General features: G+C 55.3%; 1 protein-coding gene across 1 annotated transcript in view; it reads left to right on the top strand.

Annotated features, from left to right (window-relative positions):
• The first annotated feature begins 4,676 nt into the window (after positions 1–4,676).
• kcnh3 (potassium voltage-gated channel, subfamily H (eag-related), member 3) overlaps positions 4,677–16,711 on the top strand; it is a 73,682-nt gene continuing 61,647 nt past the window's right edge. The window contains exon 1 of the mRNA XM_069196448.1: positions 4,677–5,976. Within this exon, the coding sequence (XP_069052549.1) occupies positions 5,901–5,976 (76 nt within the window). The 5' untranslated portion in view covers positions 4,677–5,900. The remainder of the gene's footprint in view (positions 5,977–16,711) is intronic.

Below are 16,711 nucleotides of genomic sequence, written 5' to 3'. Positions count from 1 at the left end.
CGACGTGTTTAAGAGCTGAAAACAAGCATACAGTATACAGGTCAAATTAATCCAGTTAAGGTCTCAATGGGGTAATTAAGCTCATCTGGAGCAAAGCCCAGCAGGACTGTGGGTCTCCAGCACCAGGACCTTGAAGCCCTGATATAAGGGGTATGTGGAACCTTACCAGGCACTGAGAGACGATACATCGCTCTGCTGATTTTCAGTCTAAGAACAACATTAACCCCCCAAATTGACAGGGGAGGAGATCCTTCCAAAGGCACATGCACAGCTCCAGTCCTGGGGGGCCTGAAGGGATCTAGTTTCTTCCCACCTTAATTCATTGGAACTCATTTGCTTAATTGGACAATTTGAAAGCTTTTGAGGAACTCGAGATTAAAGGAGAGCACATATACAGTATTTGCCTGACAGCAACCCTAAAGGACCAGAGCAGGACAGCCTTGACTTGAGTAAATGGTTTCTGGGTGTTGTGCACACCAGATGTCTCCCCAGTGTCATTTAAGTTCAGGGGTGTCAGATCCCGGCTTCTTGGGGACCCTTTGAGTTTTCTTCCACCTGAGCTCTCAGTCACAGAGTTTCCAGTAGATTTCCCATGAGGTCTGAAACTTGTAGCTGCAAGATGCATTCTGGGTGCACATGGAGCCCAGTGGCTTATCAACCGTAAAGCCCCAACATGCACAGTACGTCTCTGTGGAAAAGTCGCTTTTCAGCCGCAACAAAGGCTGAGGTTTTAAAGGCCTCGGAAGAGGCAAAGGGCTCTCTAGGCCAGGAATCCGGACCCGTGAAAGGAGACATGTTCCTGGGCGTCATCCAGAAACCCACTTATTCCCAGTAAAGGCCACCTGGAGCCTGTCCTGGAGCAGAGGAAGAGAGGAGGGATGGCAGCCTGCACAGGACACCAGTTCCGTTCGGAGACGCCAGGCGGGGGGGGGTAGGAGGGCCATTTGGCCCCAGGCCTCACCTCACTGGTGGTCTCAACTCACTGGTGGCCTCACCTCAGCCCAGGGTGCATGGTCCTCCACTTGAACCCTTTGTCCGAGTTTGTCTCTGTCTGTGTTTCTGTGTTTTGGAACCTCTACCACGTGCTGGGACTCTCGACTAAAGCCCACGGCTGTGAAGAAACACCCCCCTTTCAGTGCTGAACCGACCCTTCTCCAGGAGTTCCACAATGCCCTTCTTCATCCTCCCACGCTCCTCTCTGCGAATTACTGGGTGTCCCACACATACAATTATGTAATCATGATGGGGTTTTTTTTTTATTTGGATAATAGATTCTATGAATAAGAAAATAAAAAAAATGACATGCCATTAAAATATTTTTTACCCCGGACAATGAGGGGGCCTCACACCGTGAGATGGCCCGACTCCAGGTGACCCACCCAGAGCGTTCGGGAAGGGGGAGGAAACCAGAGACCCTCGCTAACACTATAGGGGGACATGCAGACTCCACACAGAAGGAGCCCCCCCGCCCCCATTTGGATTCGAACCCAAGACCCGAGAGGCTGAGGGGCAGCAGCAGCAGGACTCATCCTGGCGCGGCGCACTTATTCGAGGAGTGTGCTCCTTCACCGAGACCAGCAGAGGGCGCTGTTGGTTCTCTTTCGGATGAAACGGCGCTCCGGAGTTCCCTTCAGGCAACAATTCTGCCAACCGTGAACATCGAGTACCGGAGACGAAGTGTACTTCTGGAGAAAGAACAGCGGCCTTTATTGCCGCCGCTCAGCCACCACTGCAGCGCCATTAATCCTCCGGCCCGCCGTCTGTGCTGCCCGGAGGCGGCCGGGCACGTTGCGCTGGACTCATACAGTGCGAAATAGATCGAGCTGTGTGACGAGTCGGTGGACACTCGCTGACAGAACAGCAGCAGGGCTATTTTTAGACCTTCATCGTTCAGCCACGCAGCGCTCGGGCTTCTGAGGAGGGGAGCAAGCACCTGCACTGCGGCCCCGGAGAGCGGTCTCCTTCTGCTCGGCCCCCGGTTCACTGCGAATGACGACGCCCACGGTGAAGGCATGGAGCCAAACTGGGACTTAACCCGCTTGGCTGAGGGCTGACCTCCCGGGCACAGAGCAAGGAGGCCAGGACCCCTATGCAGGGTGACCCAGGGGTGGGCTGCAAGAGAGAGAGAGAGGGATCTCGTAGGTATTTATAGCGTTTGGGAGAGGAATGGATTGCTCATCACTGACAGCTGAGTCTGATCGGACTGGTTGTTGTCGTCCCTCCCGAACTTCGGTTATAAACTCCATATTGCGCTGAAAAACAGCGCCTCTGAAACAATCCAGTCTCGGGAACAGAGAGCGCTTCGCCGAGGTTTCTCAGTTCTGCCTTCGACTAAAGTAATGAAAACACCAGCAGAGTAATATTGCTCGTATGGCTCGTGACGCCATGATCGCTGAGCTCGTTTGGAACAAATCGCCTGTTGGGCCCGCAGGTCACAGAGAGAGGTTTGCTCAGGTCTGTAGACACTGCTGGCTCCAGGGGGTGTGTGTGTGTGGAACCAGGGTGTGTCCCCCCAGCTTCCTTAATGTTAATGTTTCTTTATTAGCCCTATACAATTTCTTGGATTAGGAATTCGTCTTTTCGCATACCCCAGCTTTTCTCCATGGAGACACAGACACACAGACAGGGAGAGAGAAGCTTGGGGTCAGAGCGCAGGGTCTGCCGTTGTAAGCACCCCTGGAGCAGTTGGGGTTAAGGGCCTTGCTCATGGGCCCAACGGAGTAGGATTCCTCTGCCGGCCACGGGATTTGAACCGGCAACCTTCCAGTCACAGGCGCAGATCCTGAGCCACAGAGCCACCTCTCCTTGAAGAACTTCGTCCACGCTGTGGACCATGACTGTGCAGCTGGACCTGCGGTGTCGGCTCGCGCGCCGGATGGGAACCGGAAGAGAGGTCGGGCCGGTCAGCTTGGACTGCAGCTGGTACCGAGCGGACCCGGCCCGACGCTTGTCTCTCTAAATCAACCAGGCTGACGGCTTCAAGAACATGGCTGACACCCGGTGCTGAAAACGCACCCTAGGTCCCTGTGTGAGAGACCAAGAGTCGCTTTAAAGAATATCGGATTTATTTTTGCGTCGCAGAAACATTGCAAAGCCGCTGAACATCGCCGCGCTAACGACTTTATCGATTAGTCCCTTTTTTTCCAGCGGTGGGTGGTACCTTTGTTCTTAAAACGCATCACATCAATGAACCAGCTCATCTGGTGAATCCGCAAGACTTGACTGGTCTGTGATGCACTGATACAGGTCTACTCACAGCTAGAAACTCCGCCTTAAAATCATTTTCACAAACTGACAAGAACTGCACTTCGCTGTTATGCGACGCTAAACGCTTTTGTGAGTTGTTATGCGAGCGTCACCAGGCGAATGGGAGTGCAGCTCACACAAAAATGCCATTTATGTTGCATTATTAATACGCCTTTTCATTTGCGCCACGACCCTTCGTGCGATTGGAGATACAAGTTCCCACTGCCACGACCGGGATGCGCCCATTATCGACACGGCTGTGATTGGCTTTTCGACACGCGGCTATCTGCATAATCGGAAGGAAAGAGCGAGAGCCGCTTGCCCTGTGCCCTGTGCCCTGTGCTAGCAGCGCAGCGACTGTGTGTATCCGGAGATAACCTGCAGCCCGGTTATCAGCCCGCGCCTGGCTCGCAGGTGCGCAGCTCTCAGCGCGCGGCAGGTGCGCGAGCTCTCCCGCAGCGCGAGGGCACCGGCTCGAGGCAGCAGCAGCAGCAGTAGCAGCAGCAGCTAGGAAATAAAAAACAAAACAAACATCAGTAAAAAGAAAAACACAGACGCATACGCGTAGAGACCACGTGCATGCGTATGGCAAACGGTGCTCTTCGAACGCATTTTCCGGGTTTTAAATTCAATACAGGCTACATCATATATAATATAATATATCATATTGGCTGACGGAGACGCTTTGCTGTACAAAGGCGCTGTCCTTCGGGTGAGACGTATAACCGAGGTCCTGACTCTCTGCGGTCATTAAAAACCCCGGGGTGTTTCTCGAAAAGAGTAGGGATGTTACCCCGGGATCCTGCCCACATTCCCCCCCTGGCCTTTACCAGTCATGGCCTCCTAATAATCCCCATCTCTGAACTGGCTCCATCACTCTGCTCTCCTCCCCACTGAGAGCTGGTGTGTGGGGAGAGTACTGGTGCACTCTGGCTGCTGTCGCATCATCCAGGTGGGGTCACACTGGTGGGGGTGGAGGGGATCCCCATTACCTGTGAAGAGCTTTGAGTGGAGTGTCCAGAAAAGCACTATATAAGTATAAGGGATTATTATTATTATTATTATTATTATTATTATTATTATTATTTTATTATTAGTGGTAGTAGTAGTAGTAGTAGTAAAAATAATCAGTTCATGTATGGTGGTTACGATGTGGCTAAGGGGAAGTATGATCTTATCACGTTGGCCATTTCGAGAACTCTTTCTCGCCAGGTCTCCACCGCCTTCCTGCAGGCTGGGCTGGTGTCAGCGGTGGATCTGCAGGGCCGGAGGACGCGTGAGGCTTGATTGAACGCGTTTCAATCTTCCGCTGGTTAGCTCCCGGAGAGAGCTCTTCCCTGTCGTCTTTAATCGAACGCGCTTGGTTTGGATTCGGTGGTGTAGGAGTTATCATGTTAGCTGCAGAGGCTGACACGTACAGATGCTGGGGACGGATTTGATTATGGCATCGTTTCGTGCCAGATTGAGTTTACACTCCCTGGAAACACGATAATAAAGCCACACATGGCAAGCGCGGCGGTGCTACCCGGACAATTATCCTCCAGGGTGTCGAGTTTCCCTGCCTGCTGTAAGGACGTAACCAGTTTAAACCGCAGCAAATTTCAAATGAAATTACCGAGGCACATAAAGTCAGCAGTAGGTAGGCTCGCATTACCTCGTAAGCCCGGAGGACGTTTCATGCAGTAATATGTTTGAGTTGTTTAAAAAAAAACACGCCGTTAAGTGCACAGAATGCAGTCTCTTCCGAAGAGGCTGTAGAATAGGCGCGCGTCGAGTTGTGATTTATGAACACTGTAACCAAAATGGCTTTTAACGTGGAGCGTTAATTGTAGAAGCTGGAAGCGCGCGCGTGCGTTCAACGTAGAGCCCGGGCGAGACTTAATTCGCATCTTTTTAAATTCACTTCGGGTACAACCCGGTCCGCGGTCCCAGCCTCTTTCATAACGCAGCAGGACGCGCACTTTCGGGAAAAGTACTCCGCCTGCAGTGGGAGGAGGCGCGAGCGTGCGAGCGACCGTACCTGGGGTCGCGCTCCGAGGACCCGCCCTCGAGCGAAGCCCCCCGAGAGACCACGTGACGCGACATCTGCTGGAGGTAGCAACTCGGAGAAACCAGGCAACACGAGTCGCCGAGGAAGAGCAGCGAGTCGGCGAGGGAGGGGCGAGTGGAGGGAGAGCTCCGAGAGAGCAGAGCGCGAGGCGAGAGCACCGCACAGCCTCGCGCGGAGCAGCAGCGCAGCCGCTCAGACCGCAGCAGCCGGCGCGCGACCCTGGGCAGCGCCCGTGACCCGCGGTGCACCTGCTTACACGTGCGCCTGTCTCCGCCGATTCCCGGGTCTGGCTCCGGCGAACTTGCGAGCAACTTCGCTTCTCGCTGACTCGGCCGGCTGACTCGGCCGGCTGTCCGTCCGCCCGCCCCCGCCTCCAGCCGGGGCTCGGTTCGGGGTCCCGGTCGGGCATGCCCGTTTCCCCTTGAAGGATACGGTCCCCCCTCCGGCCCGGAAAGTGGAGCAACGCGTGTCTCGGATCGGCGCGCTCCTCCAGGGGCTGGGGTGCGCGCCCGGTACATCCCGCTTCCTGCCCGGCTTCGGGTCCGAGCCCGAGTCCAGTGCCCCGGGGCGGCGAGGCCGGAGAGCCCAGTCCACCCGGACCAGGATGCCGGTCATGAAGGGACTCTTGGCCCCGCAGAACACCTTCCTGGACACGATTGCCACGCGCTTTGATGGCACTCGTAAGTACCCCTTTAACAGGGCATTTATTTTACCCCCCCATCCCATTTCCACCCCACCCCCCTGTGCCGCTCTCCTTGCTCTGCTGTCTCTCCCCGGTAACAATGCAAGACTGCACGAGCTGCTCCCCGCTGTGTGTGTGTGTGTGTTTTAGTGCAATAACACGCAGGGCTGTGGCGGGGCTGCTTCCACACGGTGCAGCAGGAGCAGCCCGGTGTCTGTCGTCCTGTCGTGAATCTCTGACAGGCGGGAGCAGTTACAGGGTTTGGACAGCTCCCGTACCTCACTGCGCGCCGGGCACAGGTAAAACCACAACAGCAGGAGCTCAGGGGAATGAGAAGCCTGATCAACAAACGCGCACCAGTGTTTTGTGTACTATTTTTGTATAGATTTGTGTAAGAAATAACCACGTTTTAAAGCTTGACTCTAACCCCCCCACACACACACACACACACGCCGACTATACATGAGGTATTGTGGTACAGAAGTGTTTCAGAATAAGCGACAGGCTGGGTTTCCTCGGCTGACCTGACTGATCCAGACTGAGCTCTGCCGCGGCCGGGCAGGACTGAGTTGTGACACGTGATGAAACGGGGCTCTGCGCTCTCGAGCGGGGCTCGGCTGGTTGAGAGGGGTTGCACAAGAGCCGAGTAAAGACGTGTGTGTGTGTTTCTTTATTCCCTGCTGGCCTGCGGGTGACACGGAGAACAATAGGGCCGCTCGCGGTCACGCGGGACTGACCCCGCTCCTTGCGCGCGCCAGCTGGCTGTGTTCGGAGCGCCCGTGCATGACGGAGTGTCGCCTCGCAGACGTTTCAGCAACTGCACACACACACACACACAAAGGAGCGATCAAACAGACGCACTTCGCTGTACAACAAGGGAGGTGTCCGCAGACGACCTAAGTGCACATGCAAACCAAGCGTCAGCAGAAATGCGACATGCCCTTTAAAAACAGTGAAGACTACGGAGTGCAGATGGACTGGGGAGACGCTGCAGTACAGATTGGGGTTAATGCGCTGGCGTTGTGGTGTAGGCTGTGGGGGAGGGGATCTGGCGGTGGGGTCCCTCTGTAGTATCTCTGGAGTTTTCAGCTGAATGTTGCTGAACACCAGTTTCCGAGTCAGACGAACGTCTACGAGATAAAGCCCTTGTTTGTGTTGTATCCGGATTGCGGCACTGTCGCACGGAGCTCCGAGCGGAGATTCCGAGCCAGGTGAAGCCTGAAGACCGGCTTGACGACGGGCCCGGGACTGAGAATCGCGCTGCCCCGTGTTTATGTCTGGAGCCGGCGCCCGCGTGCTGCTGGGCTGGCACCGCCTCTTCAAAAAGAAAAGTTACATTCTGTCCCCTTGCTCAAGGTGCGTTTAACCATGGCGACACGCTCGCGTCAGAGAAGTTACAAACCGCCCAGTCTGCTCGGTAGCTAGTAGTTAATTGATCTGATCATCTCATTCTGCCGTTTCCGGAAAGTTAGTCAGCTTGGCGGCTTCAATAACGTGTCCGGGTAGCTTGTTCCACCCCTCCGCCACTGTTTGGGTACAGACCTCGGCCTCCTGTATTCGGTTTTGAAAGCACTCCCACACAGTATCCACACGGACACCCCTTGGGGTCGTATTTCACTGGTCGCCCAGAAACCAGCGCAAACCCAGCTCTTCGAGGTTAGGTTCGACGTCACGAACTTAACGGCAAGATTCCGAGAACATAAATGATAAAGATCCGAGCTGAACCCTCACACCTAAAATGCCCTTTGGCCGCGAGCCTGCTTTGGACTGAGCAGTAAGACAACAATGATAATAATAAAAATATTAAAAACCTTTTTTTTATAGCGCCTTTAAAGGTGGCTTCTCAAAGCGCTTTACAGAATGACAACAACAATAAATAAAAAGAACACACAAGACAAAAATACAATAACAACACACAGAGGAGACCGGGGAGCGTGGTACTCAGTATAGTAGGAGCAGATGAGCAGATGGACATACAGGACCAGATACAGAAACTGGCCCGACTGCAATATCCACGGAATACGCGTTTCTATCAAATTTTGAGAATGTTTCCCAAAAGATGCCAATATCCTGGGAGAGCAGATAGCACATAGCCGCGGCGGAGAGGGACAGACCTGCAGACAGGATAGTGCCGTCTTTCATTCCGGAGTAGGGCGCTAAAGCGAATCACTAGCACGCGCACGGGTGCTTTGGGCGCTAAAAGCGAAGATGACAACTTATTTGTACTTCCTATGAAGTTACATTTCATGTGCGACGCGATGACCAAGAGCGGTAACACCCGTCCAGCTCGGTCGCACGCGTGTGCACATAAACTGCATGTTCACTGTTTCGGCCGGCGGGGAAGGTGAAAAGGGTTCAGGTTCGGAGTTGTGCGTTTCTGGAAGCGGCTCCGGAGAGTCGCGGGGGTGGGGGGGGTTCGCCGGTCGTGGCTCGCGATGATTGATGTTCTCGGCTCGCGACTCCAGCGGCAGTCAGCCCCCCGGGTCAGGCAGAGGGGGGTAGCGCGTCCCCCCTCCCGCACAGTAACACGGCACTGAGCCTCGCAGACGGGGGGGGGGCCTGATTCCGGGAGGCGCCGGGCCGCCTGCGACACAGGAAGACGACCATTGTAGTTTCGCCCCGTCTTGACTTCGTCTTCACCAAGGGACTGACATAGAAAATGAAAGCTGACCTGCAGTAGGCCACAGCGCATTCCCTTTAATTCCTAGGTGCGGGGCATGTACCTGATGATTACTGATTCACCTCCCGGGCTCTGTGGTTCTGAGAAGGCTTGTGATTCGGTGGGCTTGTGGTGTGGGGCGGCAGGTCGGGCTCCATGAACACACAGGGGAGTGTAAGGAGAGTGTAAGGAGAGTGTAAGTTCTTTCACTTTTTCACCGCTGAAACAAAGCCACGGGCGTGCGGTATAAAACGAGGACCTCGAGATCAGGAGCTCCTGGGGACCTTATCGTGTCGCGACATGGTTCTCAGTCTCGCGCAGCGGCTGTGTCGCGACACGGGCCGTCGTGTCGCTGAGCTGGCGGCCCACCAGCGAGGGAGACGTGTCCCGCTTCTCGTCGGCTTCGTGCCCCAAGTGGATTCTTTCTCGGCGGTGCTGCGAGCACTGCACGAGCCTGTTCTGCCAGGAGCACGGGGCCGCACAAGCGTGCACGAGCTCGTCGCCTTGCACTCCACGTTCACACTCCACTCTCTATGTTCACTTTTCACACTCTATGTTATCCGCAGCCCACAGCCCTGACGCATGTTGTCTTGGCACACCGTTCCGCCTAAAAATAATATGAATAAAAAATTCAGATTCTGTGGGCTCAACTACCTCAGTCGCGTACTGATTTTTAGTCATATTAAAATTCATTCCGGGCGATCTGTAACATTCACAGCACACTTTACGAATCCTAGAATTCAGATTGCACGCTGACTTAATTATAGGCCTGAGGCAATTTAAGTGCAGTCTTTATAATTAACACGCGTGGATGTTTTAAAATTCTTCCCGGCCTGTCGGGCTGTCAGAGCGCGCGGCAACCTTAGGCCGGGGGGGACAGCGCGAGCGCCGAACGCGTCAGTTAGGGGCACGAGGGCACGAGCCACGCGCCTCGGCTTCGCCAGGTATTCAAAAAAAAAACTGGAAATGGAAGAGACAGCTTCTAAAATAAGCAAACCGTTGAATAAAATCTATTTTCTAGCACTGTCCCCGGAGTTGTTGGTATTGATTATTTACCAGAGACAACAAAGATAAAAGCTAGCTTTACTTGCTTGGCTCTCTTTCTGGAAGCACTGTTCCGGACTTGGCGGAAGTTAGCACGCTTGTGTGGTTTTGACTTGGGGGGAGACCTGTCGTAGCGATTGTTTTACGGACTAGCAGGTAAACCCCGTGTGTTTCCGGGCTCAGAGTGTCAGACCTCCCAGAGGATGGCACCAGACTCCTGATGAGCTGTCCCTGGCTGTCCCTGGCTGTCCTCAGGCCCGACATGCGGACGGGCTCTCCACACGCCTGGGACCCACAGTGACTTCACTGGCAGCGGCTTGGCGCCGGGCTCCGCGTCACTGGGCGCCCGGGCAGAGCGACGCCGGTAGCCCACTGCTCGTCTGCTCCCCGACACGGGCGACGACACCCGTGACAGGCGCGCCTGCGCTGAATAAAGACGCGAGGGCGCGGGAGAGGTCACCCGGCACTTAGTCCCACTCACGGGCCGCCCCCCACTGTCTTAAATCCCACCGACTCCCCTCTCCTCCGGGTCCCCTGCTCGGCGCTCATCCCCACAGCTCCGCTGATGACACAGGGGCTCGAACCCGGCTCGGCTCTTCTCCCCCACGGTCTGGACGGTTCCCTCCCGCAGTTCCGCGAAGCCAACCCAGTGGGGTTTAATCTCCAGATCCTTTCGCCCTGTCTGTGTGTCGAGCGGTAACTCCCGCCTTCTCTCCAAATATCCCGAAAGCCATTTCTCCCCTGAATATCCTGAAGCCGAGAGAAGTGGGGGAGAACAGAACAAAACAACGACGTGCAACATAAGATCAACGAACTCCTTTTGAGCCCACATCCAGCACAGCAGGGCTGCGCGTCGCTATTTCTGACACGCTGCCTCTCCAAACGTTTGTGCAGGACGCGTCTGTCTCCGCTCCTGTTCGTCGTTGGCCCGGGAGCTGAAATGTTAGAGGCGATCCCGTCGATGACTTGGAGTCCGTCGGCGGCGTTGGGGGGAGGCGGGTCAGCTTGGACTTCACTCACAGAGACACCTGCCTTCCCTAGCGCCGCGGGAAGGGGACGCGCCCGGGTTCGGGGGTTCGGGGGTGCGCGGTCGTGCAGGGCTCGGAACGGCCCTGCGGTTCGTATCTGGCGGCCGGGGAGGTGGGGTCTGAGGACAGGGCGACCCGTTTGCCCACTGTGCGCTGCAACGGAAGAGATGATCCTCAACAGCAGTTGGTGGGATTTGCTTTCGGTACAGGGAAGGACGCGGATGAGACACAACAACGTACACCGAACACATTTCAACAGGACAGAAGACGAACACCGTCACATACATATGGAGACGCGCGGAGCGGCCGGGGCCGGGCGGGGCTCGCTCACGCGCTCCGGGCGCGGGCCGCAGAGCCGCTCCACACCGGCGAGTGTGCAGGACGGGCGCGTGTCGCTGACTTCACAGGACGCCGCTGGGAGGACTCCTAGTCGTCGGTAACGGACACCTGAGGGTTTCCTGCTTGGTCAGGACAGGCAACTGTCATCCATGTAATAGCGTGATTAGGAGCTGCACGACGTGGCTATGGGGTTAATTAGCAACGCTTTACCAAACATCAGACACAGAATATTAATGGCTCACTGTTAAAACGCAATTGCAAGACTAGAAAGTCCTTGTAGTACCTGAGGTGTGTGGCTTTTATTCCGTGCCTGATTTATAACCTGCAATGCTAAACACCGAGAGTGCAGCTCCCTCGAGACGTGCTACGAAGCGTCACGCTTTTGAAAGGGGCTATTGATTCGTATTGATTGGTCCACATCCTCACCCCGTGCTCCAGAACCGCGACTGTATTCCTCGAGCCGGCATTAAAAGTTGCCGGAACAGCAGGTGCTTCCTGGATACGCTGTCAACGGGAGTAACTGTGTTTTTAGTATTTTGAAAGAGCCGAAGGGTCTCTCTGCGGCCACGTACCGGAGGGACAGACATGACCTCCCGCCTGGACGGCCCGATCAGTCTGTGGCGGACAGCGGAGGGACACCTGACAGAGACCGAGCGATCTGAGCGCCACGGCCTCGACTGCGGTCGCAGGAACTGCGAGCTGGGAAATATGAGCAGCGGCGGGGAAGAGAGTTAAACACGTAGAGCACAGGAGGCCGAGGGGAAACCGGCGTGCCTGCAGTGTATCCCTGAAAGCGGTTTGATGCGGAAGGAGACTCGGGTCCGGCGAGCGCGGGCGCCAATGAAGTCAATAGAGACCGGTCAAAATCACGGCGGATCTCATCTTAAAAAGTGTTTTTTTTTTTTAGAAAATCGGTGTCTCGAAGCTTTTCATCCCCCTGCAGATTGACCGTGCTCTGTTTTCAATGCGAAAACAAACCTTCTAAACCCTCCTTCTGGACGATTCAATATAATGCGTCTGGTAAGGATAGCGGCAGAGGTGCCACCAGCTTCTTCACTGGGGACACCCGTTAGACTGGCAGCTCCGCGACTCCAGAGCCGTCCACGGAATTGACTGTGAAAACACGAGATTCAGACGCGGAGGAGCGGTCTTTTTAATTGAAATCTTAATACACAAAAAAGAAAATTGAACAAGCACGGGTATATTCATACATGTCTCCCCGTGACTATGCAGAGACAACATTAAATGAGCAAAGCTGAACAACAAATTGGCCAAAACCCCATCAAGAACATGAAGATTATGTTGGGGGGGTCACATATAAGCTAGATATTTTTAAAGAATCTGAGAACAACTTTAATGAATTGGTCAATTCTTGGAGGCACACCAGCACTTTTCCACACTTATGTCTTTAACATTTTCGTTTGTGCTGCTCGGGCTCCAGGGCGGATGCAGGCCCAGGCCTTAAGCACTGGACTTCCTGTTTCCTCCTGCGCCTTCCCAGCAGCCTCAGCGCCAGGGCCTGGATCACAGCAAAGCGTCGACTGTCCCCTCGTGCCAGATCCCGCCTTCTGGGCCTCCGGAGCTTTATGTTCTGCTGGACAGTCCGTCCCTCGGTTTTATCTCAGTGGTAAGGGATCAGGTACAGGTTTATTCCACGCTGAAAGGAGACTCAACGTTTCGGCTCTGGAGCCGTCGCCCCGTGTGTGCGTGTGCGTGCTCTCTACAACAGTGGCCTTGTCGGGCGGGTCACTCCAGTCCAAGCTATGGCTATGTCAGTATTCGTGTCAAGCAGATGGATTCCTGGATGGCTCACACACGCACCAGCTTTTCTAAGGATGATGAACAGCAGTCAGAGGTGAACGGAATCGATTCGGTTACGGAAGCTCGGTACAGCGCGTCTCGCCCAGAGCGCAGGCCCCCTTTCACGCCCAGCGTACCCAGCTCCCCAAGCCCGCTAGTTAAATTATTCATCGATCTCCTGTATTAATTTGCTGTTCTTGAACGGTCCTGCCCCCAGGCACTGCCAAGGCCGTTGAACGGATGCAGCGCTCAGTAACACCGAAGCAGACCTGCAGTAAGCGGTAATACACAGGTTCAATACTTTATTGCCATAACAGTTAGTTGCCTGGCATTCGGTTTGGCGAGCTCATACAATTAAAAGGCCATACAAAGCAACTGCATCTCACCCTCGCCCGTCCCCACAACCTGCGCGGTCCTAACACTCAGATACGGCCGAGCCGCGCAAAAAAAAAACTTTCAAAACAAGCCGCGTACACGTGCCTGCCAATCACATACCCGAATTCCTCCGTCTCTCAGGTCTTTGAGCGGGACGGCTCCCCCCGGGGGACCGGGCCGCGGGTGTGTGTTTGTGAAATGGCAGGAAAACCAGGCTCGGACGACCTGGCCTCACGAGCAGGAGGGGGGCCCCACTGCACAGCCCAGCAGCGGGAGGAGAGGGAAACTGCTGCCCCAGCGGGGGGAAACGGGGGGGCTGGAGGAAGAACGGGCAGCAAGCGGCCGGAGTGGGGGGGTCACACCCCTCTTGTTTGGGGCCGTAAGGGACCAGGCAGTCGGGACCTCTCGCGGCGCCTCGTCCTGCCCCTGGTCACCTGGGAGGGGCCGTGGTGTGGCAGAGCGCCACCTGCTGGAACTGCGGTACCGCTGGTTTGCAGGGACCTGGCCCTCCCTGGGGGGGGGGGTCTCTCGGCCCAGTCCCGACCCGGCCCAGCCGTCCCTGGCAATCAGGCTGTGAGCTGGTAACGGCGCTTCTCACAGGAGCAGGAGGGAGCTGGCCGACAGGGAGGCGGGCATGGGGCCCATCTTGCCCGCGACGCGGCTCGGGGCCGAGAGATCTGAGGATCTGGGGATCCCTTTCCTGCCGGGGTGGGCAGGGGGGGAATCTGAATCTACCGGATCCCTGCGGACGGGCGCGAGGCCCGGCCCATCCTGAGCCCACTCTGCGCTGGGCCGAGTGGGCAGTGCGGTACTGGGGAGAGGGCGCGATGGAGAGAGAGAACAGGAGACCCCAGCCCCTGGGCTGCACACCCACGCCAGTGTCTCAGGAGCCCCCCCGCGCCCCGGACTGGGTTACTGGGGAGGGGCAGCGGCTCTGGACCGGCCCTGCCCTGACAGGATTCTGCCCTCACTGCCCCTCTTCCGAACAGGAGCGGCGAATCGTCCCGGGCGTCTCCTGTGCTCTTGTGCTCCCCTGGGTCGCGTCAGGGAACATTGTGTCCGAGCCCAGCCCGGTCTCGGCGAGCCGGACTCCCCCCCTGCGCCGGGTGCCAGAGGGTGCTCTTGGATACAGCGCCGGCTGTGGCCTCTTCCTTCATCTTCCGCATTTGGAATTCGCGGCCTCGCGGAGAGGACAGAGATGGAAGAGCTCCGCTGGGCGAAGGTGAGAGTCGGGAGTGAGCCGGAGAAAGTCGAGCTCTTTTTGCCGGAGGCAGACAGGCTGTTGGGAAACAATTCAAACCCAACATTAAATATTTATGGCAGTAAATCAAGGGAAGGCTTTCGGAGGCTGGAGCGTCCTTAACAAGCCCGCGTCTCGGCTGCTTCTGTTTGCATCCATAAATCACAATGTGGACTCGTCCTCCCTGGGCTGCCTTTCAGGATGGAGGGGGTGAGGGAGTGACCGGCCCGCTCTGGACTCGCCTACAGAGGGAAGCTCCAGTGCTGTTCTGGGGGACAGGAGCGCTTGATCTGCTTGGCAGAGTACGGACACGCTGCTGCTGAAGGTCCCATCGCTATTCCACCCTTCAATCCCCCCCTGAAAAAAAACAAACATTGAAGTATCCTAACTTCCATCCACTTCCCTGTTTTCCATCTTTTCCAGTGGTTCATCCATAGGCCAGAGTGTCTAATTCAATGCATATTGAGCAGAAGTCTTCTTCGCTGGCACTTATCAGCCCCATACTGGCATAATGTCGCACGTGTGGCCCGTACACAGCTGGGGTACCCGTTACTCGTTTTCAAGTGTTGTCCTACACCCTGAGCCTCACAGCACACCTCAACTGTAAATAAGCCAGCTTCCCTGCCGTTGGAAGTCCTGGGAATGACCGACACCCTAACAGTCTCTGAGGTCCCTTCTTTACACAAAGGGTGGTGGGAGCGTGGAACAGACTGCCCATCCATGTAACTGGAGCCAATTCCCTGGCTTCCTTCAAGGAACAGCTGGATGAGATTCTCAGGTTGATGAGTTTCTCGCTGCCAAGCAAGGCTAGATTGGCTGAAAAGCCTCGTCTTGCTTGTCACGTGTCATGTGTTCATGATCCCTGAGAATCCCGCTATGGAAAGGGCCCGGAGTTCCCCACAGGCCGCAGCTAAAGTCAGCTGGGACAGCAACGTCGAACCTCCTGAGGAGGGAGGGAGAATCCAGCCTGGTTCTGCCCCTCCCTTCTGCTTCCCACCAGAGCACCAGGGATTCAAGTCCCTAAACCAGCCGGAAGGAAAAAGATATTCCCATTGGCCGAGTCACAGTTCAGAAATTGTATGATGGTCTCTTGCTAAGGAAAGACAAGGAGATTCTTGCTCTTCTAATTCTGCTCTCCTTACTGTCCCCCCCAACCCCGTCTACATTGTATGGGTGACAGGACCTTCTCCTGCTATGCCCCCAAGCTCTGGAATTCTCTCCCCAAGGATATCAGAGTCACCTTCTCTAAACTCCTTCAAATCCAGACTCCAAACCCTCTTCTTCAGAAGAGCCTTTACTGAACTGTTCCATTCTTCACCCCTCTGCTTTTCTTAGTACCACCATCCACGGTCTCCTCTGTGTATTGTAATTGTGTTTTATCTTGTGTATTCTTCTTATTTATTGTTGTTGTCATCCTGTAAAGCGCTTTGAGAAGCCACCTTTAAAGGCACTATATAAAATAAAGTTTATTATTATTATTATTATAGATTGTATGAGATACAGTTTAGGGCAGGGACAAACATAGACATAAATTCTCCATTACATCCTTCCAGAACAAATTGCAGATCAGCTTGTGAAACCACAGATTCCCAGTTCTCCGTTTCCTTTCTTGAAAAATGACAGTCCACACTGCGGGGGCTGCGTTCCCAGTACCAGAGGGGTTTAATGGGGACTGAATTGACAAAGACAGAGAGAACTGGGAGAGGAGAGGCTCAAGACAGATGAGCAAGACGGGGCAGTGGTGGAGAGGCTCAACAAGGGGGGACGTGTAAAAACCGGGGGGCCGGGGGGGGGGAGGAGAAGGGACAGATGAGTAAAAAGCACGCCCTCTTGTGCAGATGCAGGTGAGACAGCCATGTTTCTGCCCCTGTCTCTCTCGCCCTTGCTCCCTGTGCTGTGGAACCATGAGTCGGATACGATGTGGTTTGTGGACCGCCCCAGCTGAGGGCGAGGGCGAGTCCACGGTGTCTCGGCGAGCCCCAGTCTGCCCCCGGGTGCCCAGATGTGTGACGGCATGTCCTCCAGGTGTGCTGGTCCTGAGCCCTGCTCCCCAGGTACCAAGCAGCCAGCCAAGCAGGTCTTAAGGGCGTCTTACAGTCAGGAAGACTCAGGGCCACTGAAATAGCTTGATTTTCTCACTAGTAATAATAATAATTAATAATTACTTACACTTATATAGCGCTTTTCTGGACACTCCACTCAAAGCTCTTTACAGGTAATGGGGATCCCCTCCACCACCACCAGTGTG

The sequence above is a fragment of the Lepisosteus oculatus genome, chromosome 12 (genome assembly GCF_040954835.1).
Source record: "Lepisosteus oculatus isolate fLepOcu1 chromosome 12, fLepOcu1.hap2, whole genome shotgun sequence".
NCBI lineage: Eukaryota > Metazoa > Chordata > Actinopteri > Semionotiformes > Lepisosteidae > Lepisosteus > Lepisosteus oculatus.
The sequence above is the reverse complement of the archived record's forward strand: the minus strand, read 5'-3'. Positions and strand labels throughout refer to the sequence as shown.